Source organism: Pavona decussata, unplaced genomic scaffold, assembly GCF_977016875.1.
Source record: "Pavona decussata unplaced genomic scaffold, jaPavDecu1.1 SCAFFOLD_868, whole genome shotgun sequence".
In the NCBI taxonomy this organism is placed as follows: domain Eukaryota; kingdom Metazoa; phylum Cnidaria; class Anthozoa; order Scleractinia; family Agariciidae; genus Pavona; species Pavona decussata.
This window is the reverse complement of record NW_028145932.1, coordinates 15,041-40,966: the sequence shown is the minus strand read 5'-3', so window position 1 is coordinate 40,966 and position 25,926 is coordinate 15,041. Positions and strand designations below refer to the sequence as shown.

At 40.5% G+C, this 25,926-nt stretch overlaps 1 protein-coding gene and 2 long non-coding RNA genes across 5 annotated transcripts; 2 read left to right on the top strand and 1 right to left on the bottom strand.

Moving 5' to 3' along the window:
* Positions 1-344: 344 nt before the first annotated feature.
* On the bottom strand, positions 345-15,634 carry LOC146448605 (uncharacterized). 2 transcript variants are annotated; one of them, XR_014861013.1, is made up of 7 exons: positions 15,101-15,634; positions 14,898-14,956; positions 13,338-13,394; positions 10,876-10,931; positions 3,114-3,167; positions 916-1,552; positions 345-482 (listed from the first exon to the last, which is right to left on the bottom strand). It is a non-coding gene; the product is annotated as an uncharacterized LOC146448605 (long non-coding RNA). The 2 variants fall into 2 exon arrangements; XR_014861014.1 differs by having other exon boundaries at positions 1,145-1,552.
* A 1,464-nt stretch (positions 15,635-17,098) lies between these two features.
* LOC146448604 (uncharacterized) lies at positions 17,099-19,128 on the top strand. 2 transcript variants are annotated; one of them, XR_014861012.1, is made up of 5 exons: positions 17,099-17,117; positions 17,253-17,311; positions 17,427-17,511; positions 17,624-17,692; positions 18,276-19,128. It is a non-coding gene; the product is annotated as an uncharacterized LOC146448604 (long non-coding RNA). The 2 variants fall into 2 exon arrangements; XR_014861011.1 differs by lacking the exon at positions 17,099-17,117 and having other exon boundaries at positions 17,157-17,311.
* Positions 19,129-19,191: 63 nt separating this feature from the next.
* LOC146448603 (uncharacterized) lies at positions 19,192-23,107 on the top strand (the record flags this gene model as incomplete). The annotated part of the gene is made up of 1 exon (XM_085102424.1): positions 19,192-23,107. A coding segment is annotated over one exon (2,136 nt), but the record flags the coding sequence as incomplete, so codon positions are not given.
* Between the last annotated feature and the right edge of the window lie 2,819 nt (positions 23,108-25,926).

Genomic DNA, 25,926 nt, shown 5'->3' with positions numbered 1-25,926 from the left:
TGTCCCCTTTTGATCCGAGGCTTGCAACAGAGGTACGACCATTTTATCTCAGTATGAATGCGTTACTGGTTCTTACTGGAAATTGCCATGTCTTCACAAGGTTCTGCTATGATAATCGCATGCTAGCACTTCAGAGGATAGCGAGAGAGCAGCACATCGGGCCTCTGAACTGTGGTTTAACACGGAACCATGTGATTGGTGTTTACGTGGATACAACTGATGACGTAGACTTGTCACAGTTCCATTCTGTCAATACTGGCCAGTTGCGACAAGAAGGATATCCTGAATGGATACAACACGAAGGCCGACTGATTGGTTTGTTACCCTGGCACGAGAGGTTACTTAAAAAACAAGTCTATGGTTTCAGTAGACACATGGTACAGAAACACCTTCGTGCACCGCTCCAGTCTGAGAGTCCTGTCTATGGGATGTACATTGACGCTGACTCCAGGTAACAAAAAGAACAGCCTCTTGTTATCTCCCTGTAAATAAAAACAAGGCGTTCATTCACTTATATAAAACAGAATTCTCTAATCTGATCACTAACTTACTTTTTTTATGTTTAAGTTTAGAGTATTTCTATAATAGTATCTCTATTCAATTGTCAATTGTGAGAGAGAAAGCAGCCTCTATGAATACAAATAGTAGTTGTACTTGTACTATCACTCCCCACAATTTGCAATTACTATTATAATTGCGATGCCTTTGCATTTACCGTGAAAAAGACTAGTAAGTTTTCCAATTTTAGTCCGCTTCATCCAAATAGATAAGCGCCAAAACATCTTACAAAAGCATTTTATTTGTTTGCATTTGGACAGCAGCTCTCGTCAAGCTCCCAGAAAAAGAAAAGGTGAACGGGAAAATTGTCTTATTTAATAATAAAGTTTCAGTTTCTACTTTAATTTATTGACTCACTCTTCATTCATTTTTCCATTTTAGCAACTGCGAGCGACACCATTATTCCCCTGTTTCTACAGCAGAGGGGCACTTGCAGGTTCGTGAAAGTACTTGTGTTGGTATCGGTGGTGCCAATACAGGTGCTGGCCTCTTTACTGTTCGCCCAATACCTGCCAACACGTTTGTTTGTGCCTACGCACCAACAGCCAGTCTACGCCGGCACGATCCGAATAGATATGGAGATTACCTTATGACTTTTCAGAGAGAGGGATTCTCCGTGGACGTTGACGGCGCAGAAAATGAGTACGAAACTGGGTTAGGGAGAATTTGCAATGACGGATCGTTTCCTTTTTTCTTAGCAGGATCCAAGTTCTCTAGGCTGGTAGCTGAACGTTGTAACTGCGAGTTTGCCAAGCGAAAGGGTTGCCTTTGGGTCAAATCAAAGCGATATATCCAGGCAAATGAAGAACTTTTTGTTCGCTACACGGAAGATGGAAGGTACTGGAAATCACTTTTCTCTGATGACCAGTTGAACACCATCAGAAGAGCTCTGCAAACTTGCCCAGCAACATTGCATGGTGCAAATGAGGTAATGCGCGCACTGTCCATCTAAGTAAGTTGACGCGTAGTATGTGCAACAAATGACGTTGTTGCCCTGCAGATAAAGAAAACAAATGTCTTAGTTACCGTTCTAACAGACTTCAACAAAAAATTCCCAGAAACGGCCTTTCCTGTTTTAAATCACAGGAACGACGCAAATGAAGGCTTTGTATTTCTAAGACAAAAATCCTTCCAGAACGTTTTTTGTTTAAAGACTTCGCAGGTATCCTGTTGAAAAGTACAGAAAACAACGCACAAAAGGCGTTGTATTTCCCACAAAAAAAACAGCCTGAAAGGTTTTGCAAAAAAACTTGGCAAGTGTGGGAATAAGAAAAACGTCCTGCCTGAAAGGATTTGTGAAAAATCTTGGCAGGTAAAAGACCAGCTGTTTTGTTGGCAAGGCTGTCTGAAAGTCTTCTAAAGATTTGACAGCTAGTGGTGAAACCACTGCAGCTTTTAAATCCGCCAGGATAATAAATTTATCCTGCTGGTCCCAAGCCCAGAAAAAGGATGAGGGAAAGCTGTGTCCGCGGTAGTAAACGCATACATATAGGTAGGCGGCCATACGAGGCTTGGATATACGACTAGAGCTGCTTTGCAACGGAATTAAGGGTAATTTTAAACCCCAAGTGAGATTTGTCAGGGTTGAAAAAAATATAATGGTTGCATTTAGGGTTGAGAGAATACCGCTTTCAACTCAGGCTTAAAGGAAATAGTTCAAGGCTTCTCCTCGGATGAATTTCAAGGGGTTTTAGTGGAGGGTTGACACAACCCCACAAAATCCCTTAATCCCTAAGGGTAATTTTAAACCCCAAGTGAGATTTGCCAGGGTTGAAAAAATTTATGGTTGGGGGTTGAGAGAATAGCGCTTTCAATTCAGGCGTCAAGGAAATCATTGAAGGCTTCTCCTCGGCTAAAGTTCAAGGGGTTTTAGTGCGGGGTTTTGACACAACCCCACAAAATTCCTTAACCCCTAGGGGTAATTTTAAACCCCAAGTGAGATTTGTCAGGGTTGAAAAAAAAAAAAATGGTTGCATTTAGGGTTGAGAGAATACCGCTTTCAACTCAGGCTTCAAGGAAATAATTCAAGGCTTCTCCTCGGATGAATTTCAAGGGGTTTTAGTGGAGGGTTGACACAACCCCACAAAATCCCTTAATCCCTAAGGGTAATTTTAAACCCCAAGTGAGATTTGCCAGGGTTGAAAAAATTTATGGTTGAGGGTTGAGAGAATAGCGCTTTCAATTCAGGCGTCGAGGAAATCATTGAAGGCTTCTCCTCGGCTAAAGTTCAAGGGGTTTTAGTGCGGGGTTAGGGGAACAACCCTTTTTGTGGAATTGATAGTTTTTGAAACATTTAAACTTAAATTTCTCTCGGTTTCACAACGTCAAAACATACCACCGACCCTCCGATCTTCCAACCGTCCGATCGAAAGTCCCCCGCGTTAAACACGACATAGATATAGAGTATTTTCATGTCGGCCATGTTGGAGGAGCTAAACAATAAAAGTATTTGCATAAAAATAAAATTTATCTCGTAAAGGACAATCATTCTATTGTTTTGCTCCTCCAATATGGCCGCCTTGAACACACTATATGACAATAATTAAGTTACTCACGTTTGGATTTTTGCGCGGCGTTTGTTCCGACTTGCTTGTTTCTTCTCTTAGTCCCTACACAGTGAAAAAAAAATTTATCTTGATAAAGGTACATTATCTCGCAGTAAATCAGTGGTGAGAGTTGAGAGAGAAATAATTTCTCATTAAATAAGTTTTTAAAAATTTTCTACACTGGATTCGCTTGCTGATGACATAAAGCTTTCGGTAAGGCCTTTGCAAACATCAAGTTTTCGGTAAGGCCTAAGAAAAGCGCCTAACCTGCTCTGAACAGGGATTACCGCTTTTAGTTAAGTAGAGAATTCATTGCAACCGCTTTTGAAGGCAGTTTGACAAGCAAACCGGCCGCGCATTGGTTTCCCAAAGGCTTGCCTTGAATTAACTTGACTTGAAAATACATTTTCCTTGGAATTAATCTACCCACCAACTGCCTCGGCTCGTAAAGGGAATTAACGCTCCTATTTCTAAGAAAATAAAGTCATGGTGAGTTTTTGACCAGCAAAAAGCCGGTGCGCATTGCTTTTCCAAAGGCGTTAGTCTAGTCACCGCTTTTAGTTAAGTAGAGAATTCATTGTCACCGCTTTTGAAGGCAGTTTGACAAGCAAACCGGCCGCGCATTGGTTTCCCAAAGGCTTGCCTTGAATTAACTTGACTTGAAAATACATTTTCCTTGGAATTAATCTACCCACCAACTGCCTCGGCTCGTAAAGGGAATTAACGCTCCTATTTCTAAGAAAATAAAGTCATGGTGAGTTTTTGACCAGCAAAAAGCCGGTGCGCATTGCTTTTCCAAAGGCGTTAGTCTAGTCACCGCTTTTAGTTAAGTAGAGAATTCATTGTCACCGCTTTTGAAGGCAGTTTGACAAGCAAACCGGCCGCGCATTGGTTTCCCAAAGGCTTGCCTTGAATTAACTTGACTTGAAAATACATTTTCCTTGGAATTAATCTACCCACCAACTGCCTCGGCTCGTAAAGGGAATTAACGCTCCTATTTCTAAGAAAATAAAGTCATGGTGAGTTTTTGACCAGCAAAAAGCCGGTGCGCATTGCTTTTCCAAAGGCGTTAGTCTAGTCACCGCTTTTAGTTAAGTAGAGAATTCATTGTCACCGCTTTTGAAGGCAGTTTGACAAGCAAACCGGCCGCGCATTGGTTTCCCAAAGGCTTGCCTTGAATTAACTTGACTTGAAAATACATTTTCCTTGGAATTAATCTACCCACCAACTGCCTCGGCTCGTAAAGGGAATTAACGCTCCTATTTCTAAGAAAATAAAGTCATGGTGAGTTTTTGACCAGCAAAAAGCCGGTGCGCATTGCTTTTCCAAAGGCGTTAGTCTAGTCACCGCTTTTAGTTAAGTAGAGAATTCATTGTCACCGCTTTTGAAGGCAGTTTGACAAGCAAACCGGCCGCGCATTGGTTTCCCAAAGGCTTGCCTTGAATTAACTTGACTTGAAAATACATTTTCCTTGGAATTAATCTACCCACCAACTGCCTCGGCTCGTAAAGGGAATTAACGCTCCTATTTCTAAGAAAATAAAGTCATGGTGAGTTTTTGACCAGCAAAAAGCCGGTGCGCATTGCTTTTCCAAAGGCGTTAGTCTAGTCACCGCTTTTAGTTAAGTAGAGAATTCATTGTCACCGCTTTTGAAGGCAGTTTGACAAGCAAACCGGCCGCGCATTGGTTTCCCAAAGGCTTGCCTTGAATTAACTTGACTTGAAAATACATTTTCCTTGGAATTAATCTACCCACCAACTGCCTCGGCTCGTAAAGGGAATTAACGCTCCTATTTCTAAGAAAATAAAGTCATGGTGAGTTTTTGACCAGCAAAAAGCCGGTGCGCATTGCTTTTCCAAAGGCGTTAGTCTAGTCACCGCTTTTAGTTAAGTAGAGAATTCATTGTCACCGCTTTTGAAGGCAGTTTGACAAGCAAACCGGCCGCGCATTGGTTTCCCAAAGGCTTGCCTTGAATTAACTTGACTTGAAAATACATTTTCCTTGGAATTAATCTACCCACCAACTGCCTCGGCTCGTAAAGGGAATTAACGCTCCTATTTCTAAGAAAATAAAGTCATGGTGAGTTTTTGACCAGCAAAAAGCCGGTGCGCATTGCTTTTCCAAAGGCGTTAGTCTAGTCACCGCTTTTAGTTAAGTAGAGAATTCATTGTCACCGCTTTTGAAGGCAGTTTGACAAGCAAACCGGCCGCGCATTGGTTTCCCAAAGGCTTGCCTTGAATTAACTTGACTTGAAAATACATTTTCCTTGGAATTAATCTACCCACCAACTGCCTCGGCTCGTAAAGGGAATTAACGCTCCTATTTCTAAGAAAATAAAGTCATGGTGAGTTTTTGACCAGCAAAAAGCCGGTGCGCATTGCTTTTCCAAAGGCGTTAGTCTAGTCACCGCTTTTAGTTAAGTAGAGAATTCATTGTCACCGCTTTTGAAGGCAGTTTGACAAGCAAACCGGCCGCGCATTGGTTTCCCAAAGGCTTGCCTTGAATTAACTTGACTTGAAAATACATTTTCCTTGGAATTAATCTACCCACCAACTGCCTCGGCTCGTAAAGGGAATTAACGCTCCTATTTCTAAGAAAATAAAGTCATGGTGAGTTTTTGACCAGCAAAAAGCCGGTGCGCATTGCTTTTCCAAAGGCGTTAGTCTAGTCACCGCTTTTAGTTAAGTAGAGAATTCATTGTCACCGCTTTTGAAGGCAGTTTGACAAGCAAACCGGCCGCGCATTGGTTTCCCAAAGGCTTGCCTTGAATTAACTTGACTTGAAAATACATTTTCCTTGGAATTAATCTACCCACCAACTGCCTCGGCTCGTAAAGGGAATTAACGCTCCTATTTCTAAGAAAATAAAGTCATGGTGAGTTTTTGACCAGCAAAAAGCCGGTGCGCATTGCTTTTCCAAAGGCGTTAGTCTAGTCACCGCTTTTAGTTAAGTAGAGAATTCATTGTCACCGCTTTTGAAGGCAGTTTGACAAGCAAACCGGCCGCGCATTGGTTTCCCAAAGGCTTGCCTTGAATTAACTTGACTTGAAAATACATTTTCCTTGGAATTAATCTACCCACCAACTGCCTCGGCTCGTAAAGGGAATTAACGCTCCTATTTCTAAGAAAATAAAGTCATGGTGAGTTTTCGACCAGCAAAAAGCCGGTGCGCATTGCTTTTCCAAAGGCGTTAGTCTAGTCACCGCTTTTAGTTAAGTAGAGAATTCATTGTCACCGCTTTTGAAGGCAGTTTGACAAGCAAACCGGCCGCGCATTGGTTTCCCAAAGGCTTGCCTTGAATTAACTTGACTTGAAAATACATTTTCCTTGGAATTAATCTACCCACCAACTGCCTCGGCTCGTAAAGGGAATTAACGCTCCTATTTCTAAGAAAATAAAGTCATGGTGAGTTTTTGACCAGCAAAAAGCCGGTGCGCATTGCTTTTCCAAAGGCGTTAGTCTAGTCACCGCTTTTAGTTAAGTAGAGAATTCATTGTCACCGCTTTTGAAGGCAGTTTGACAAGCAAACCGGCCGCGCATTGGTTTCCCAAAGGCTTGCCTTGAATTAACTTGACTTGAAAATACATTTTCCTTGGAATTAATCTACCCACCAACTGCCTCGGCTCGTAAAGGGAATTAACGCTCCTATTTCTAAGAAAATAAAGTCATGGTGAGTTTTTGACCAGCAAAAAGCCGGTGCGCATTGCTTTTCCAAAGGCGTTAGTCTAGTCACCGCTTTTAGTTAAGTAGAGAATTCATTGTCACCGCTTTTGAAGGCAGTTTGACAAGCAAACCGGCCGCGCATTGGTTTCCCAAAGGCTTGCCTTGAATTAACTTGACTTGAAAATACATTTTCCTTGGAATTAATCTACCCACCAACTGCCTCGGCTCGTAAAGGGAATTAACGCTCCTATTTCTAAGAAAATAAAGTCATGGTGAGTTTTTGACCAGCAAAAAGCCGGTGCGCATTGCTTTTCCAAAGGCGTTAGTCTAGTCACCGCTTTTAGTTAAGTAGAGAATTCATTGTCACCGCTTTTGAAGGCAGTTTGACAAGCAAACCGGCCGCGCATTGGTTTCCCAAAGGCTTGCCTTGAATTAACTTGACTTGAAAATACATTTTCCTTGGAATTAATCTACCCACCAACTGCCTCGGCTCGTAAAGGGAATTAACGCTCCTATTTCTAAGAAAATAAAGTCATGGTGAGTTTTTGACCAGCAAAAAGCCGGTGCGCATTGCTTTTCCAAAGGCGTTAGTCTAGTCACCGCTTTTAGTTAAGTAGAGAATTCATTGTCACCGCTTTTGAAGGCAGTTTGACAAGCAAACCGGCCGCGCATTGGTTTCCCAAAGGCTTGCCTTGAATTAACTTGACTTGAAAATACATTTTCCTTGGAATTAATCTACCCACCAACTGCCTCGGCTCGTAAAGGGAATTAACGCTCCTATTTCTAAGAAAATAAAGTCATGGTGAGTTTTTGACCAGCAAAAAGCCGGTGCGCATTGCTTTTCCAAAGGCGTTAGTCTAGTCACCGCTTTTAGTTAAGTAGAGAATTCATTGTCACCGCTTTTGAAGGCAGTTTGACAAGCAAACCGGCCGCGCATTGGTTTCCCAAAGGCTTGCCTTGAATTAACTTGACTTGAAAATACATTTTCCTTGGAATTAATCTACCCACCAACTGCCTCGGCTCGTAAAGGGAATTAACGCTCCTATTTCTAAGAAAATAAAGTCATGGTGAGTTTTTGACCAGCAAAAAGCCGGTGCGCATTGCTTTTCCAAAGGCGTTAGTCTAGTCACCGCTTTTAGTTAAGTAGAGAATTCATTGTCACCGCTTTTGAAGGCAGTTTGACAAGCAAACCGGCCGCGCATTGGTTTCCCAAAGGCTTGCCTTGAATTAACTTGACTTGAAAATACATTTTCCTTGGAATTAATCTACCCACCAACTGCCTCGGCTCGTAAAGGGAATTAACGCTCCTATTTCTAAGAAAATAAAGTCATGGTGAGTTTTTGACCAGCAAAAAGCCGGTGCGCATTGCTTTTCCAAAGGCGTTAGTCTAGTCACCGCTTTTAGTTAAGTAGAGAATTCATTGTCACCGCTTTTGAAGGCAGTTTGACAAGCAAACCGGCCGCGCATTGGTTTCCCAAAGGCTTGCCTTGAATTAACTTGACTTGAAAATACATTTTCCTTGGAATTAATCTACCCACCAACTGCCTCGGCTCGTAAAGGGAATTAACGCTCCTATTTCTAAGAAAATAAAGTCATGGTGAGTTTTTGACCAGCAAAAAGCCGGTGCGCATTGCTTTTCCAAAGGCGTTAGTCTAGTCACCGCTTTTAGTTAAGTAGAGAATTCATTGTCACCGCTTTTGAAGGCAGTTTGACAAGCAAACCGGCCGCGCATTGGTTTCCCAAAGGCTTGCCTTGAATTAACTTGACTTGAAAATACATTTTCCTTGGAATTAATCTACCCACCAACTGCCTCGGCTCGTAAAGGGAATTAACGCTCCTATTTCTAAGAAAATAAAGTCATGGTGAGTTTTTGACCAGCAAAAAGCCGGTGCGCATTGCTTTTCCAAAGGCGTTAGTCTAGTCACCGCTTTTAGTTAAGTAGAGAATTCATTGTCACCGCTTTTGAAGGCAGTTTGACAAGCAAACCGGCCGCGCATTGGTTTCCCAAAGGCTTGCCTTGAATTAACTTGACTTGAAAATACATTTTCCTTGGAATTAATCTACCCACCAACTGCCTCGGCTCGTAAAGGGAATTAACGCTCCTATTTCTAAGAAAATAAAGTCATGGTGAGTTTTTGACCAGCAAAAAGCCGGTGCGCATTGCTTTTCCAAAGGCGTTAGTCTAGTCACCGCTTTTAGTTAAGTAGAGAATTCATTGTCACCGCTTTTGAAGGCAGTTTGACAAGCAAACCGGCCGCGCATTGGTTTCCCAAAGGCTTGCCTTGAATTAACTTGACTTGAAAATACATTTTCCTTGGAATTAATCTACCCACCAACTGCCTCGGCTCGTAAAGGGAATTAACGCTCCTATTTCTAAGAAAATAAAGTCATGGTGAGTTTTTGACCAGCAAAAAGCCGGTGCGCATTGCTTTTCCAAAGGCGTTAGTCTAGTCACCGCTTTTAGTTAAGTAGAGAATTCATTGTCACCGCTTTTGAAGGCAGTTTGACAAGCAAACCGGCCGCGCATTGGTTTCCCAAAGGCTTGCCTTGAATTAACTTGACTTGAAAATACATTTTCCTTGGAATTAATCTACCCACCAACTGCCTCGGCTCGTAAAGGGAATTAACGCTCCTATTTCTAAGAAAATAAAGTCATGGTGAGTTTTTGACCAGCAAAAAGCCGGTGCGCATTGCTTTTCCAAAGGCGTTAGTCTAGTCACCGCTTTTAGTTAAGTAGAGAATTCATTGTCACCGCTTTTGAAGGCAGTTTGACAAGCAAACCGGCCGCGCATTGGTTTCCCAAAGGCTTGCCTTGAATTAACTTGACTTGAAAATACATTTTCCTTGGAATTAATCTACCCACCAACTGCCTCGGCTCGTAAAGGGAATTAACGCTCCTATTTCTAAGAAAATAAAGTCATGGTGAGTTTTTGACCAGCAAAAAGCCGGTGCGCATTGCTTTTCCAAAGGCGTTAGTCTAGTCACCGCTTTTAGTTAAGTAGAGAATTCATTGTCACCGCTTTTGAAGGCAGTTTGACAAGCAAACCGGCCGCGCATTGGTTTCCCAAAGGCTTGCCTTGAATTAACTTGACTTGAAAATACATTTTCCTTGGAATTAATCTACCCACCAACTGCCTCGGCTCGTAAAGGGAATTAACGCTCCTATTTCTAAGAAAATAAAGTCATGGTGAGTTTTTGACCAGCAAAAAGCCGGTGCGCATTGCTTTTCCAAAGGCGTTAGTCTAGTCACCGCTTTTAGTTAAGTAGAGAATTCATTGTCACCGCTTTTGAAGGCAGTTTGACAAGCAAACCGGCCGCGCATTGGTTTCCCAAAGGCTTGCCTTGAATTAACTTGACTTGAAAATACATTTTCCTTGGAATTAATCTACCCACCAACTGCCTCGGCTCGTAAAGGGAATTAACGCTCCTATTTCTAAGAAAATAAAGTCATGGTGAGTTTTTGACCAGCAAAAAGCCGGTGCGCATTGCTTTTCCAAAGGCGTTAGTCTAGTCACCGCTTTTAGTTAAGTAGAGAATTCATTGTCACCGCTTTTGAAGGCAGTTTGACAAGCAAACCGGCCGCGCATTGGTTTCCCAAAGGCTTGCCTTGAATTAACTTGACTTGAAAATACATTTTCCTTGGAATTAATCTACCCACCAACTGCCTCGGCTCGTAAAGGGAATTAACGCTCCTATTTCTAAGAAAATAAAGTCATGGTGAGTTTTTGACCAGCAAAAAGCCGGTGCGCATTGCTTTTCCAAAGGCGTTAGTCTAGTCACCGCTTTTAGTTAAGTAGAGAATTCATTGTCACCGCTTTTGAAGGCAGTTTGACAAGCAAACCGGCCGCGCATTGGTTTCCCAAAGGCTTGCCTTGAATTAACTTGACTTGAAAATACATTTTCCTTGGAATTAATCTACCCACCAACTGCCTCGGCTCGTAAAGGGAATTAACGCTCCTATTTCTAACAAAAGACATGTTCCTTGCAATGAACGCAAAGTCATTGTGAGTTTTTGGACCAGCAAAGCGGCTGCGCATTGGTTTTCCAAAGGCGTGTCTTCACTTTTAACTTATAATAAACAACTAATGATTGATTGAAGTGTTTTTTACCTTGTTGCTTTTCATCTCCTTCTTTTTTCTTTTCAGTGTCTTCTAAAATAATATTTCTAAAAAAGATTTTTAATAATGTTGTTTTGAAGGTTTAACTGTACAAACTTTTACGTACAATATATATGGTGTATTCAGAAGAAAAATTCATATGAAAATATAAGAACCTATTTTAAGAACCATGGTAGGCTAAATTTGCTTTAAGTACCATTTATATATTAGAACCTACTTAGGCCAAATTGAAAATTTTAGGTTCTTATATGTGGGCTATTATTGTATCTATCTCATCACTTGCTAACATTTTTTTCTGATGTGCCATCAGGGAAGCGACTCAGTACTCTCATGGGCTATTTATAGCTGTTATGTATCTTTAATAACAATAATTTTAGATGCTGAATTAAACCACAAAAATTGGCCTTGATTTAGGATTACAGTGGGTGCATGTTTCACCCACAGTCTCTAGGGCATCACTTCTGAGTTTAATTGTGTCAATAACAAAATGCTTGAATATGATTGGTTCTTAACAGCCCATATTTATAGCTTTATTTTGCTATGTAACTCCAAAACTGTCCGATTTGACCTGTCCGATTACTAGAGGCTTATAATCGGACTGGTCAAATCGGACAGTTAAAGAACCAAATGAAAATCAAGTAGCAAATGCCACTAGCCAATGAAAGTTCACTACATGGCACATGATAACCAATCAAAATCAATGAAAAAATTGTGACCAGGTAAGCTGTCCAGCTTCAACTGGAAAAGAAAAATGGAGGAAACTAACTGGTCCAGTGACTTTTATTTAACAATAATTATTCGCCGAAGACGAAGTAAATATTGGTGAATATTCGTCGAGGGGAACATTCACCAATATTTAATGAACCTGAGGCGATTGTCAGAGAAAAACAAGTACCGTCCGAAAAATGTCGATTTTGTTTGTTTGTTTCAAATTGTCACGCGTCAATGAACAGAGATGCGCAGTCTGCCGATCACATGCTCAATCGAAATCACATGCGCAATGGATAAACTGCGCACGGCCTCAAGCACAATGTCAGTATTCTTTAACTGCGGCTTCATTAAGACGAAGCACTGACTTCTGTGAATGAATGTTGGGTTTCTCCGACCCGTTTACCAAAACAGACGGAGATGAACCAGGCTGTTTGGTGTAAAACCCGAGCCGGGATCACAAGTGTTAGCGATAGCATTTTATTGCACAATTTCTTGTTGACATGATGGCTTCGCCAGTTAACGGGCGTTTATAAATTGCCCTCGGAGATAAGCTGCTTCAGGTAGGAATTAAGTCATTTGGCTTCACTAAACAAGTACACAGTTGTCGCAGATGAAAATATTTTGTTGTGAGGCGGTGGTCGAGAGCCGCTCGAACCGACAACAAACAGTTTTCAGATTATAAAAACTGTTTTCTTTTCTTGTCACTGAAAAATAAAACTTACAGAGACATTTATTCATCTTGTTTACTTCCATGCTTTCAAATTCTGTTTTAAACTCGTTTTGTTTGTGAAATCATTCTGTTAATAAAGAAAATCTTGCTCGAATTCAACTTAATTTGTTGTCTTCATTTTAAGTCATCGAGATCGACAACATGCCATTTACAAGGGTTTTTTTTATTACAATAAGCAAAATTTTCATCTCTTGCCTTCGAAAAGTATCACCTAGGACTTAGCTGCATCTTTAGTGCCTTTTGGAATTGCATTATCTTTCATCCCATTTACTTCTTTTTCAGAAATGTCAACAAATAGCTAAGCGGGCATGTTGAAAGTTAATGCTCCCGCTATAATCACCTCGCACAAGGTGATTATAGTGGGATATGACGCATTCCTTGACCAATAAGATCAACAGAATCTCTATAATCACCCGAGTAATTATACTAATACTAAATATTCCAAGACAGAGATTCTCGCATTTTGTTATTGGCACAATTAATTGGTTATAGGACTTCGTGCCATACAATTCAGGGGTAATCAGGCTCGTAATTTCAAATCGGCCTCACACTACGTGCTCGGCTGATTTGAAATTACTAGCCCAATTACTCCCTGAATTGTACTCCACTCAACCCTATTACCATTACTTATAACAATGAAGCCAACCAATCACCCAAAGGAGTAATGCAAATGATTGGCATAATACTTAAAACTGAGAGAACCATTAGTTCAAGCCATCTGTTGACTGGCTGCTAGTAATATAACTAGACTGGACTCAGTACTACGGTTATATACAGAGCATCATGTTACTTCATTAGCCGCCGCACTGCATAAATCAGTCAGCCAAGTCAGTTATTAGTGTGCCACCAGGTTTCAGTTGACAAATCACTCCACCGACTAAAAACTGCCATGCCCCACCACCCATAGAATCACGAAAAAGCTCTCAATCTATCAATCCTCACTATGTCTGGACCTTGAGAGTTTCCTGGTGTGAAAATTTGAAATGAATTAATGAAAATTTGTTACACTTACCAATATTTCCATCTCTGGATTTCTCATCATGTTGTGAAAAGAGAACGTTGTTCCAGTCTGAAAACAGAACAGAAAATGGTTAATTCATTGTTGTTGTTTTCTCCATCTCCCAGGAGATGTGTAACGCTTCTTTTATCTTGACCTGGACTTTTGTGGTCGCATGGTTTAAAACATTCAGCAGAGCGGGATGTGCGGCAAGCCTCGGATTGCCAGTTAATTGCATGAAACGTCCGACTCTGTTAATTGTCTTTATAGTCTTACCACGGTATGTTTAAAAAATCTAAATACAATGTCTTTACTAGTCCTAACATATCTCCGAGGAGACCTCTCAGTATAAGCCCGGGGTTTCTTGAGGTCTCCTCGCCACTTCTTACTTCTTCTTTTACTACTATTATTTACTCCAAACTTATGTACGATCCTAGTCTATTATTCACTGTAACTTTCTGTTTGCATGTCGTGGTGATTATAAATAAATAAATAAATAAATAAATAAATAAGGTGTTGAAAGATATGCGAGGTCCTGTCCCTGTTTAGGTGTTCGCGAATGCGTGTCGAAAGGTGTCGGCTGGTTTCGCCGACATTGCAAGAATTACAGCTTGCACAGGTAAACTTGTAGGCAACATTCAAACTAAGTTTTCATTACAACATTCACTGTTGATCAACCACTCAGGTTACGAGAATAATGGAAATGATCACCGCAGACAATTTGTGTTGATGTGTAACAAACTTTTCTCACTAGTGCCATAAGAAATATTTGAGAATAGTTATGAGAAAATGAATATTGATATCGTGGCTTAATGGGTTAAGTTCTATCAATAAGTAATATCCTGGGTCAATGGTATAAGAAAATACACAAATCAATCTGTCAAACAAATAATTCCTATTTGAAAATTATACTCTGTGCACCAAAGCATACTGTATGCCACCAACTAGATTTGTTGGTTCTTGGCAGTTGCCCGATGATAATTTGCTTGGTAAGAAGCATGAAACTCTGAGTAGCAATAAATGTCTTCTACCAAAATAATAATCCAACTCTGCAAATCTATATATATTTATATATTAGCTTGAGTAAGAGGTTATACCAAACGATGCGCTCCCAGTAGAAGGATCCATGGATATAGAGGCTTAACGGAAATTTTTAGTTAAACAAACGGGGGAAAACGCATAGGCCAACTTCTGACTGGTCCAGATGAGTTTGATGAAAACGACGTTTCGGCCGTTCAGCCTTCTTCAGGTTAAAAATACTTATTTATTGTTTAGGCATGAGGGTTGAAATGTGTGTAACAACTTATCAATTACTCGTTATTATTTCAGTGTAAAAACAAGTTCAAATAATTATCGTCCCATTTCTATTCTCTCAATATTCAACAAACTGTTAAAAAAGTTAGTGTACAACTGAATGACTCCCGGGAAAAATCGCAGGCCACGTGCAAAAGCTATCTTAAATGTCGATGGACTTTCGCGGTAAAAAATCACACATGTACACCAAATAAAAAAATAAAAAAAACGAGAGGGACGCACTGTTACAAACAGCCAGCAGGAAAAACAAACTTTACATACCTTCCTTTGACAAAAACATTCTTCCAGTGCTCTTTAAGATGGCCGACAATTACGCATGGCTGAAAGGCAAATATATGACCGATTGACCGATCCAGGGACACATTTCGCCCCGTCAATTGCCCAGAAAGAAAGATATTTTCCCACTGATGCTATAATGCAGCGTAAATTAACGAAAAACACAGTACTTTGGCTAACAACAGTACCTGCTGAGAGAGATGTCGTCGCTTTTTCCGTCTTTGCTAAGCAGACGCGAACACAACTGTCCCCCTTGCCTCCGGGACGGGTGGGAAAGGCACGTCTTTGCTCAGTCCTAGGTCGTATCTGCCTCATGAAAGCGAGATTTTACCTCTCTGGTGCGGAATTTCCACTTTTCCGACACTAAATCGGATATCCTCGGAGCCCGTCGACACAACATCGGCAAGAAAGGAAGGGCCGAACAAAGAACCGAAGAAATGGCCTCCGACGAAGAATGGTAGCCATGACAACACCTAACGCGGTATAAACTGAAGACGGATAACTCTTCAAATTCTGGTGTACTTTGGCTTCTAATTCATGCTCACCTGAACATTTCTCCAAATAAACCACAGAAATTAAAAGTTGATACCTTGACGAATGACATATGTCAAAATCTTAGCCGTACTTGTCGCTTTTCTGCGCTGGTGGATGGCTGCGATTTCAACTTCGCTTATTCGATCGACGCGTAGCCGCCATATTTGACAAAATCTTACCCCACCAGGGTGTACAGGGTGAGGATTTTCTGATTTTCGCGAGAGCCAAGGTTTTAATTTTCGCTGTCGTGACGCGCTAAAAATCGGTTTTACTATATTTTGGTTCAACCTCTCGTCTCAGTAGAATCACTTTTAATATTCCTTTAAATTTGCGATTTAGAAATTAATTAAAACAGTGTTCAATTGCAAATTTAAATTTAGTGATTTTTTTTTCCCAAAATCATAAATAAAACTAGTAGTAATCAAAGATTATAGTGCGTCGGCTTAAACCCTTACACACCTAACTGGGTTGCATAAATCATATTAAGATTACAGGAACCACGAGGAACGGAAGGAAACGCACGCGGGACGTCAATATGCTATTGTGACGTTTTTGTAATGAACGGTGAAAGAAAAGTTCCTCGGAGATGCATGACATGACCACACGGAAGAAGGGTTTAATATACCCGAAACGTCTGCGTTTTTTTAAAACCATTTTTGACACTTTTCTATATTTATTTTTATATCAATCATATCCGATATACAACCTCTTTTCTCGATTTCTCGCGCTAAGGAACGCGCGCGCTGGGCCTGATGTACAGTATTGGGACGACTCGATTAGGGAGCGTCTCCTTCGTCGACGCAATAAAAAATAAATAAAATAATAAATAAAAAGAAACATAAATAAAAGGGTATTACCGTGTGATTCAAAGGAATGAATCATTGCTTTGCGGGCTTCGTAATTAGTTGATATTTTGTCATTTTTTTTTTAATATGCAGTGCACATTAAAGCTCAACATAGGCAAGCTCTGTTGAGCTTTTGTAAAGATCCCCCGTAAATAGTTATTACATAGTAGCGGGCGTCAAGAAGAGGATGGAATACTTACCATTAAATTCATTAAATTCATTATTCTTATCACTCTCTGTTAAACAACGGGTTGGAATTTGCCCCTTTAATTGATTTTCGGGCCTTTTATTAATTATCACCCGGCGTTCGAAAACACGGGTTGAAATCTGCCCCTTGTGTGTTCTCCTTCAACGCAATTGTCAACCCTTAGTTAATGAGGAAACAAGATGTTTTTGCGCTGCGATCCGGGGTCATTGCCCGCAGTAGGAATCATTGCACTGTTAACCTTTTTGGTTTCATTAATTTTGTACGAGTGAAAACATTGCGCGTTTTAAGTATCAGGACGTTTGTAATCCGTACAATAAAACACCTTATCTGACTGACACCTTCACTTGTACTTTGCTGCAAATGGGCGGTTGCGTTGCCCCAGTACACTGTCGGAAGCGGACCTTCTTTGAGTCATACGCAAATAGCCGGAAGTCACACTTCACAGATTGCACTTTGCACTATTGATAACATTGTTCTTGTTTTAGTCTATCATTACCGTGCCTCTTCTTCCAACACGGACCAATCAGAGAACTCCTTTAAGTGACGCCACTTGAATGAAAAGCTTCATTTCCTTGCTTTGAATTTGTACTTTGGCCTATCACCATTAGAAGTAACTTGGTAAGATAGTCTTTTTCTTCATTTACTTGCAACCAGCATAAGGCCAGGAAAAATTCAAGCGATGTTGAGCGGGTGCATTTCAAAAAGCTGTCTTCTGATATGTATGCATGTTTTTTGACTTTTTCTTGGCCGCAGGATGTAAAAAGTACCAAGCGCTTCGGATGGAAACAAAAGCCGAGCTTTGCAATACACTGGTGAGTACCGCATGTAGTCCGCAATCACAGCAAAATTTCTGATGAAAAACTGATCAAAACTGTGTTTTCCCCAGCTAAGATACTTATATGCAATGTGGCTTTTCTCTCTCGGCAGGGATTTATTTGTACAAGCTAGTTAACTGTTTGAACAATCTCGACGCAAGGCAAAGCCTGGCAGCTCGCCTGTTAGCAAGAAATCGGTGAGTTTTTTTCCATTCTTGATAATGACAAGCGTTAGATTCATCGAAACTTTGAATTATAATTAGGTTACTCTCGACAACAAATTATGAGCGCTTTTCTCTTCGTTCGTAGATCCATTTCTAAAAGTTTCATCTCGACTCAAGGAAAAGGCACCTTTACGCCAGGCTGTTAAAGAAATTGGTGAGTACCTATTAAGAATAGTGTTTGTTCGGCTGCCTGTATGCAAGGATTCGAGAACACGGCACATCTCACTCTTAGTCAGAACTAGAATTATTCTTTCGATTTTTTTAATCCCAGTTCTGTGACTCGCAATTTCTACTCACTGAGGTCGCGCAAAAACACAGGGGCACCCAACGTATCGTTTCGGTAAATTATCTGTTCGGAAGGCCCTTAATCCCCTACAATTTTCTAAAGGGAATTTTCACCCCGAACTTTCGTGATATGGGAAATTTAACGCCTAGTGTTTTTGGATTGATAAAAATGTTGATTCGGGTACCAAAAAAAGGTCAGCTAAGATTTTCGGAAAGGAATTAATACCTAAGGTTTTCGGGAAATGGACAAAAATGCCTTACTAATTTCGAAAAGACTCCTAGAATGACCAAACAGATAAAAATATTATAGCGCTGCCTAAAATGAACTTATAGAGCTTTAAAGCCACTCCAGATCGCCTAAAATAACGTTTCACAGGGTGCCCCTGAAAACAAAGGCTCATCGTATAAGTAAAAGCTTTTTACTGATTTGGACGAATTCCTGTCTGTTTCAGAACCTTTGGGCTTGAAGTTCTGATATCGCCGCCATGCAGATGACTGCAGCTCCACGTACTAGTGTAGCAACAAGCTGAATTTCATGCAGACGACTGTCCCAGAACAAGATCAATTTTTGCTGAACACGTCTACATAGCATTGTAAGAACACCAAAACCAATAACTTTTATTATTGTTATTACTAGTATGTGCTACTGTTTTTATTTGTTAATTATCGATTCTGGCTAAAGTGACATTTCTTTTCAATTCAATTTAATTCAATTTTATTCACACTTATTACAATTCGATTTAAAAGATGTCGTTAGCTATGGAAAATCTATCTGCAATTAGGCGTGGTAAGGAAATTTACTATAGTTTTCTAGAAGCGAGGTCTAAATTGTTCTGTACGATTGAAGACAGAAATCTCAGTAATGCGATGCGTTTTCTGGATATTAACATCATAGAATGTACAGTTCAAGAACGTTTGTCCTTGCAAGAACGCCTTCCATCCAATTTTTATCCTTTTACATTAATTAGCGAACGAGATTTGTTTCGCCTTCGAGGACTGCTGCTAGATTTTGGCCGGGAACAAGGCCCAGCGCCTTTTTTGGGTACTCCATTGACACTTGAAAGCAGTTCTCAAGCCAAATCCGCCTTCGTTCAAAGAAGTTTCAGTGCCGCGCATAATAGCGAGGGGATAAACATTAAATCTAGTTCCTTGCAAGGACAAGCGGACGACAGCCTGACCCTAAAACCTCGAAGCAGTCTCACAGAGCAGACGGCGAGCTTAGAAATTCCACCTAGTTTCTTGCCAGGCAGTAAGGAAAATAGTGCGAATCCGTGTTATGCTCAAAGTACGAGTAGGGAACTGAGAGCGCAAGGCTTTTCTAGTTTAAACACTCGGCCATCTAGCCTAAAAAGCAGTCTCACAGAGCAGACGCCGAGCTTACAAATTCCACCTAGTTTCTTGCCAGGCAGTGAAGAAAATAGTGCGAATCCGTGTTACGCTCAAAGTACGGATAGGGAACTGAGAGCGCAAGGCTTTTCTAGTTTAAACACTCGGTCTTCTAGCCTAAAACCTCGAAGCAGTCTCACAGAGCAGACGCCGAGCTTAGAAATTCCACCTAGTTTCCTGCCAGGCAATGAGGAAAATAGTGCGAATCCGTGTTACGCTCAAAGTACGAGTAGGGAACTGAGAGCGCAAGGCTTTTCTAGTTTAGACACTCCTTCTAGTTTCTTGCGAAGTAACGTTGGTGATAGCAATGAACTCGCTCGAACAAGTGAAAGTTGTGTGAGTGATAAAGATAATCCGCAAAATAAATTGAGTTCTCTGGTAGGGCCTAGTAAAAGCGATAGCAGACACCTTCGCGATCTGGAGTTGTTCGTCGATGAAATTGATTTCACTCATCCGAAGCAATCTACTTCAAAATCTCAGATTAATACAAGCGATAGCGATGCCACTATCCGGAAAGATTGCCATTTCGGTGATCCTTGTCGTCCGGCGACTGAAACAGCTACATGCGACGAATCTCCTAGCGCAAAGTCAGTACTTGCGACTGCGGATGTTAGCAGTGGTTTAAAAAAAAAACCGAATCAACGTCTTCCTGAATCAGAGATGTCACCTCGCTTGCGCTCTGAATTAGCCGAAATTCGTAAATTTTATTCGGGTGATCTTAATTTCGACCGACAAGGGGGTCCATTGCAGAGCAGCACGTTGAACAAAATGCTCGAAAGACTTGGCTCATTCCTTTGGTTCTTGAAAAATGTAAAAAGCCTTGAACCAACTTTGAAATACTGCGAAGATCCGCCGTTAGTGCAAGAATTTGTCAAGTACATGATGGACACGCGTGGTGTCAAAGCAGTTACCTGTAGTCGATATATCACATGTTTCATAAGCGCCAACAAAGTACCCCTTGAATCGCGCGCTAGTCAAGAATCTTCTGATCTTTTAAGTGAAAACTCGGAAAAAATTAGAGCAATTCAAAGGCAATTAGAACGTCTATCGCGAAAAGATCGAGTGGATGAATTAGCCAAGAAACCCCAGGTAGAAAAAGTCGTGTACTCTGAATTTCTAGAACTTTGCCGAGAATTAAAATGGGAGGTCACTGAAAAAACCGGCGTTTGTCAGGCTAGGAGTTGCATGGATTTATGCTTGCTCTTACTATACTGTTCGGCAAATCCCGGGCGCGTCAAAGAATACGTTACACTGCGCATCTTTAACGATCAAAACGAGGAGCAATCGAGGGATCAGAATTTTATTTGTTTCAATCAAGACGGCAGTGTTGTGTTAATCGAAGACGCTTATAAGACGAGAGCAACGTATGGACCAAACAAAACGGACCTAACTCCAATGAAATTCCTTTGCTACTATCTTGAAATGTATAAAACTAAAATGAGACCTCGTTTACTAAATGGGAAAGATCACGATTATTTTTTTGTCAATCAAAGAGGCGACCCGTTTTCTTTGACCTCCTTCTCCAATTACATATCGGCCTTGTTCGAGAAACATTTTTCCGTCAAATTGACTACCGCTGACATGAGAAAAGCCGTGGTGAATCACTTTTTGAGCTTGCCTCAAAGTGGCGACTACTCCCTCCGAGAATCTTTCGCCACGTTAATGAAACATTCTGTGAGAACGCAGAAAAGATATTACGACGAACGGCCGCTAGCCCAGAAGAAAAGCAGGGCGCTTGATCTATTGGCCTCTGTGGCTTCTCGAAGTGTAGGTGACGACTCCGTTGAAGTTCTAAGTGATTCGGACGAGGAGGGAAATGTAGAATATCTACCGACCCCGGGAGAATTTGTCGCTTTAGTGGCAGCCAATTCGACGGCAAAATTCCCTGAAGTTTTTGTAGGTAGGGTTATTAGGCTTACAGAAGACCGAAAAACTGCCTATTTGGCCGAATTTTCGGAGGAAGCACCTGGTAAATTTAAACTGAGTGCGGGAAAAAGTTTTAGGGAGAATGTGAGTGCTTTAGTATATCCAATCGATATTGTCTATTTACACTCTGATGGCGAATACGAACTCAGGACACCAAAAATCGATATACATCGTGAGGTCCATAAGAAATAATTTGGCAATGTTTTTGTTTGATTGCATTAGATAACCCCATCAAATATGGCTAGACCGATGTCACCGCTGGCGGATCTAATGTCTTTTGAAGTGCTCAGGGAAATGGACTTGTTGCCTCAACTGTACCAAACATTTCTCGACAGTAATAACAGGGCCGTCCTCTCTTTGCCATGCAGAAACTTTTCTCGTTCGATTTCATTCCATCTTCTGTCGCACACCAGCGAATTTTATTGCGCGTTTCTCCGCCACACTGAACCCGAGCGCAAGTGCACACTTTGCTTACAAAATCATGACCAAAGGCACCTGTGTCTACCAGAAACGTTCGAGACGGAGGCAGTGCATATACTCTGTGACATGTTGGAGTGGAAACTAAATTACCTGACATTCCAATACGACCTCGTGTCTCTCGTAAGACTGTGCGGATATTTGCTCATAAAACCGAATGTTGTCAACGCGTTTCTTGTATACTTGCTGGACATAAAGGAAGTTCGCAATTCCAAACGCGGACCGGTGTTTACGTACGAGCTCTACCAGAACGGATTTCTCCAAACTGCCCAGTATTTCGCTGAAGGTGTCGACTGTCCAAACTTTTACGACGTTTTGAAAGAGAACGAAAGTTACCGAAATGTGAAACGAAAAGTGCGCAACTATCAACGCTATAGGGTTTTTGCACCAACATACACCTACCCTAATGGGACGGTAAAGTTTTCTAGAGTCAGAGCGGGCTTCTTTTGGCACTACTATGACACGCCTCCGATAGATTATGATGATGAGTCGCTAGGAATAGGCTGGAATGGCTGGTGGCCATAAAACTGCTCGCGTTTAGCCAGGCTCAGTGCTGTTAGTAAAAAAAAAAAACTGAGGAATTTGGATCTTGAAGTTGTTATCGTGTTTAGCGGGCTTGCTGTTAACCACCTTCGCGATGTCTGGTATCCGTCCGAAGTTTATAAGCAGCTTCCCGTTTCAAATAGGTAACAACTGCCATAATATTTTCCGCTGATGTTAGTGTCTATAAATCAATTTATATTTAGTTGCAGAATTGAGCCGGCTGAATGTTTCGCCTAGTTATAGCAATGTATACTATCCTTAGCTGTATGACAACACTCAGCTTGCTATAAATTGTAGTTAAGTTTAAAAAATTTATGGCTCGAATGGCTGGTGGCCATAAAACTGCTCATGTTTAGCCAGGCTTAGTGCTGTTAGTAAAAAAACTGAGGAATTTTGATCTTAAAGTTGTTAATGTGTTGAACGGGTTTGCTGTTAACCACCTTCGCGATGTCTGGTATCCGTCCGAAGTTTATCAACAGCTTCCCGCTTCAAATAGGTAACAACTGCCATCATGATAATAGTTTTCCGCTGATGTTCGTGTCTATAAATCAAGTTATATCTAGTTTCAGAATTGAGCCGGCTGAGTGTTTCGCCTAGTCATAGCGATGTATACTATCCTAAGCTAGATGACAACACTCAGCTCAGTTGCTATAAATTGTAGTTAACTTAAAAAAAATTTAAAAATCGATGCGTAACCAGGCATAATTAGAAAAAAAAAATTTCTTTTTTTAAAAACGTTCTCTGGTTAAAAGTTTAAAAACACTGAGCTTTCGATTGCCAGTCAATTAATGCATCCGGCTTAAGCAGCGTTCTAATGTTACGTTAAGGTTCTTGTTACTTAATTTCACGAATTGTTTTCGGGCCGTTAGTCATTTCAGTTGACCGCGTGTTGTGACAGCTTAAATTCGAGGTTGGGAACGTTTTTGAGGCCTTTGTAGTCAGACGTTTTCAAAATCCACAAAATAGTTAAATAATAATAATGCTAGTATAATAAAAGTGTAAAGTTGATGTTTTGTGTTTTGTGAATGACTTGACTCGGAGTTGAGGGTTGATACAACGATTTTTGACACAACCCCACATAAACCCCAAGTGAGATTTGTCAGGGTTGAAAAAAAAGTAATGGTTGCATTTAGGGTTGAGAAAATACCGCTTTCAATTCAGGCTTCAAGGAAATAATTCAAAGCTTCTCCTCGGATGAAGTTCATTGACACAACCCGACAAAATCCCTTAAGCCCTACGGGTAATTTTAAACCCCAAGTGAGATTTGTCAGGGTTGAAAAAATTAATGGTTGAGGGTTGAGAGAATAGCGCTTTCAATTCATTCTGTTTGTACAAAGTTTGACTAAGCAATCACAGTGGAGAGCTCCGGCCCCTATAGCACACTCTAAACGAATTATTTTGTTGTGGACAATTTAGATTTAGCTATTGATTACAGAACAAATTCCCTCTCTCACCCACTGTATTAAAACAGACAAACAGGCATGTCATGGAAGCACAGTTATTTATTCAATCAAGCTCCATATTTGTTTACAAAATGCCTGGATAAATTGCTAGATTCTCCTTTTTATTTAATTGTCAAAGAAAAATAGAATTTAACCTTCTATCAAGTCAATACCCACCAGGCAGTAAAAGAGGCTATATATGTTTCAACTGAGAGACTTGTCAGAAATTAGGAGGGGGGGGGGGGGATTTTAAGATTTTCAGTGAAGCGATGAAAATAAAAATGAACCTTTCAAGGAAGGGGGTTAAAATGTCACGACCCTCCCTTTGAACTCGTCCTAAAATTCCATGACCCTCCCCTGGATAAATAAAACGTCCGAATTCTATATTCAGTGGTTAAAGGAAAATCATTCAGTACTTTTAATAAAGCAAACTTGAATTAAAACCTGTGATGAACATACAAGTGGTCTCTGCATTGGAGAAACAAGACAAAAGAACGCTTTTCTTTTTGAGCAAAGAAAATGCACTCTCCTGTTTTCCACCCCCCCTCCCCCCTCCTTATTTCTGACAAGTCCCTGACTTACTGACTTATAGAGACATGTTCTAAGGTACCTGAATTTTTAAAATGATGTTAAGTGCTATCAAAATTATTCCTTTAGTGAATTATTTATTTTATGAAACATCACATTAAAAGCGATTGTCAAACACAGGTCTCTGTGTTTATGTTCATGCCCGAAACCCCTAGTGCAAAAGCCCTCCATGACTTCTGATAAATTGCTTGATATATTCTCCTTTGAAATATCCTCCTACTCACTTGTCAAAGGACAAGGAGAATTTAAAGGGGAAGTATCACGCAAATTTGCTGTCTTTTCAAAACTTAAAAATGTTTGTCTGTCAGCAGAAACAAAGAAAAAATTGTCAAGTTTGTTATAAATAGTCACCCCAGTGCAATAAAACTGTCGATTAGTGCCTCTGACCAGAGACGGAGTAGGTCGGAATGGATTGAAACTTGAAAAATATTAGGCTAATGTTTTTCAAGTTCTCGCATTTTTGTTTCCAAAATGCGCTAGAACAGATCACGAGTCATTCCTTTCAAGAATCGAGCTGATTTCTTTCCTCTCGTGATTCTAGAATTATTTGGCAGCTGATTGAAGGTCTCATTTCATCATTTTTAATAAAAGATACGAAAAACCCCATGATACTTCCCCTTTAACCTTTCATCAAACATCACATCGGTTATGTCTTAACACGTCATTTTTAATGTTTTTCCAACCTGTTTAATTTCTTTCTTTCATTTAATGGGACTTTTTGGAAGGACCATTTTGGATGTTGACAAATTCCATTCAAATGCTGAACATGTCAAAGATGAATTTGAAGTACTACAGTTTTCACACAAATGCAAGCACGAGTCAACGTTTACCTGAATGTCAAATCCGAGGGTTCAACTTTGTGTGACCAATCAGTTTCATTTAGCTAAACCCTGTCTAATTAAACACCTTCTTGTTGATGTGAATTGTTTGCACTAAAATGAAAATATTTATACTTTCGGTGAACAGAGGGTCTTCACTGGTAACTTTGAAGACAGCACTGGCTGAAAGAAAATATAAATAGAGAAAATCATCAGATAATAATGGTGAATGCAGGAGAACCGGCTCACATCTCAGTTTTGGAATAGGTCAATGGCTACACTCTGAGCACTCTGAGGTCTTAGAAAACTTATGTACAAACACTTTCGTAGAATTTATTTTGTTTGATGTTAATTTTTTTAAACAAACCCCTCTGCTTGAAAAGTACAAAATGAGAATTAAAAAGTTCAGGTCTGAGGCTTCATCAACCAACAAAAGCTTGACCAGGAAAAACGTATGATTCGTGTTTGTACCTGGATGAAACTAGTGCAGAATAATTCTGCCCATTAATGCTAATCCAAAAGTACTCTGTTTTAGTAAGAAACTGGAAAACATGAAAGATAAACAAGACCACGTGATAATTTCCGACGTTTCTTAAACTATAATGCACCTATCAATGTTAAGCCCGAGGGGGGGGGACCCCGGGCATATGTGGGGCATTTGACCTCTTTTGCCTTCCCCACCCTCGGGGGTTTGACTTAGAATCAGGGCCCCAGGGTGGGGACGTTTGCTTTTGTTTGCGAGGAGGACTGGTAGCTAGTCACGTCTGTGCTGACCAGATTAGCGTAGCTCAAGGTGCATTTAGGTTTTGTATTAGATTGAGAAAAATAATGATATCTGATTGTATCATTCTAGATTCGCGTAGCTCAACAAGGTCCATTCAGATTTTGTATTAGATTGAGAAAATGATATCTTATTGTATCAT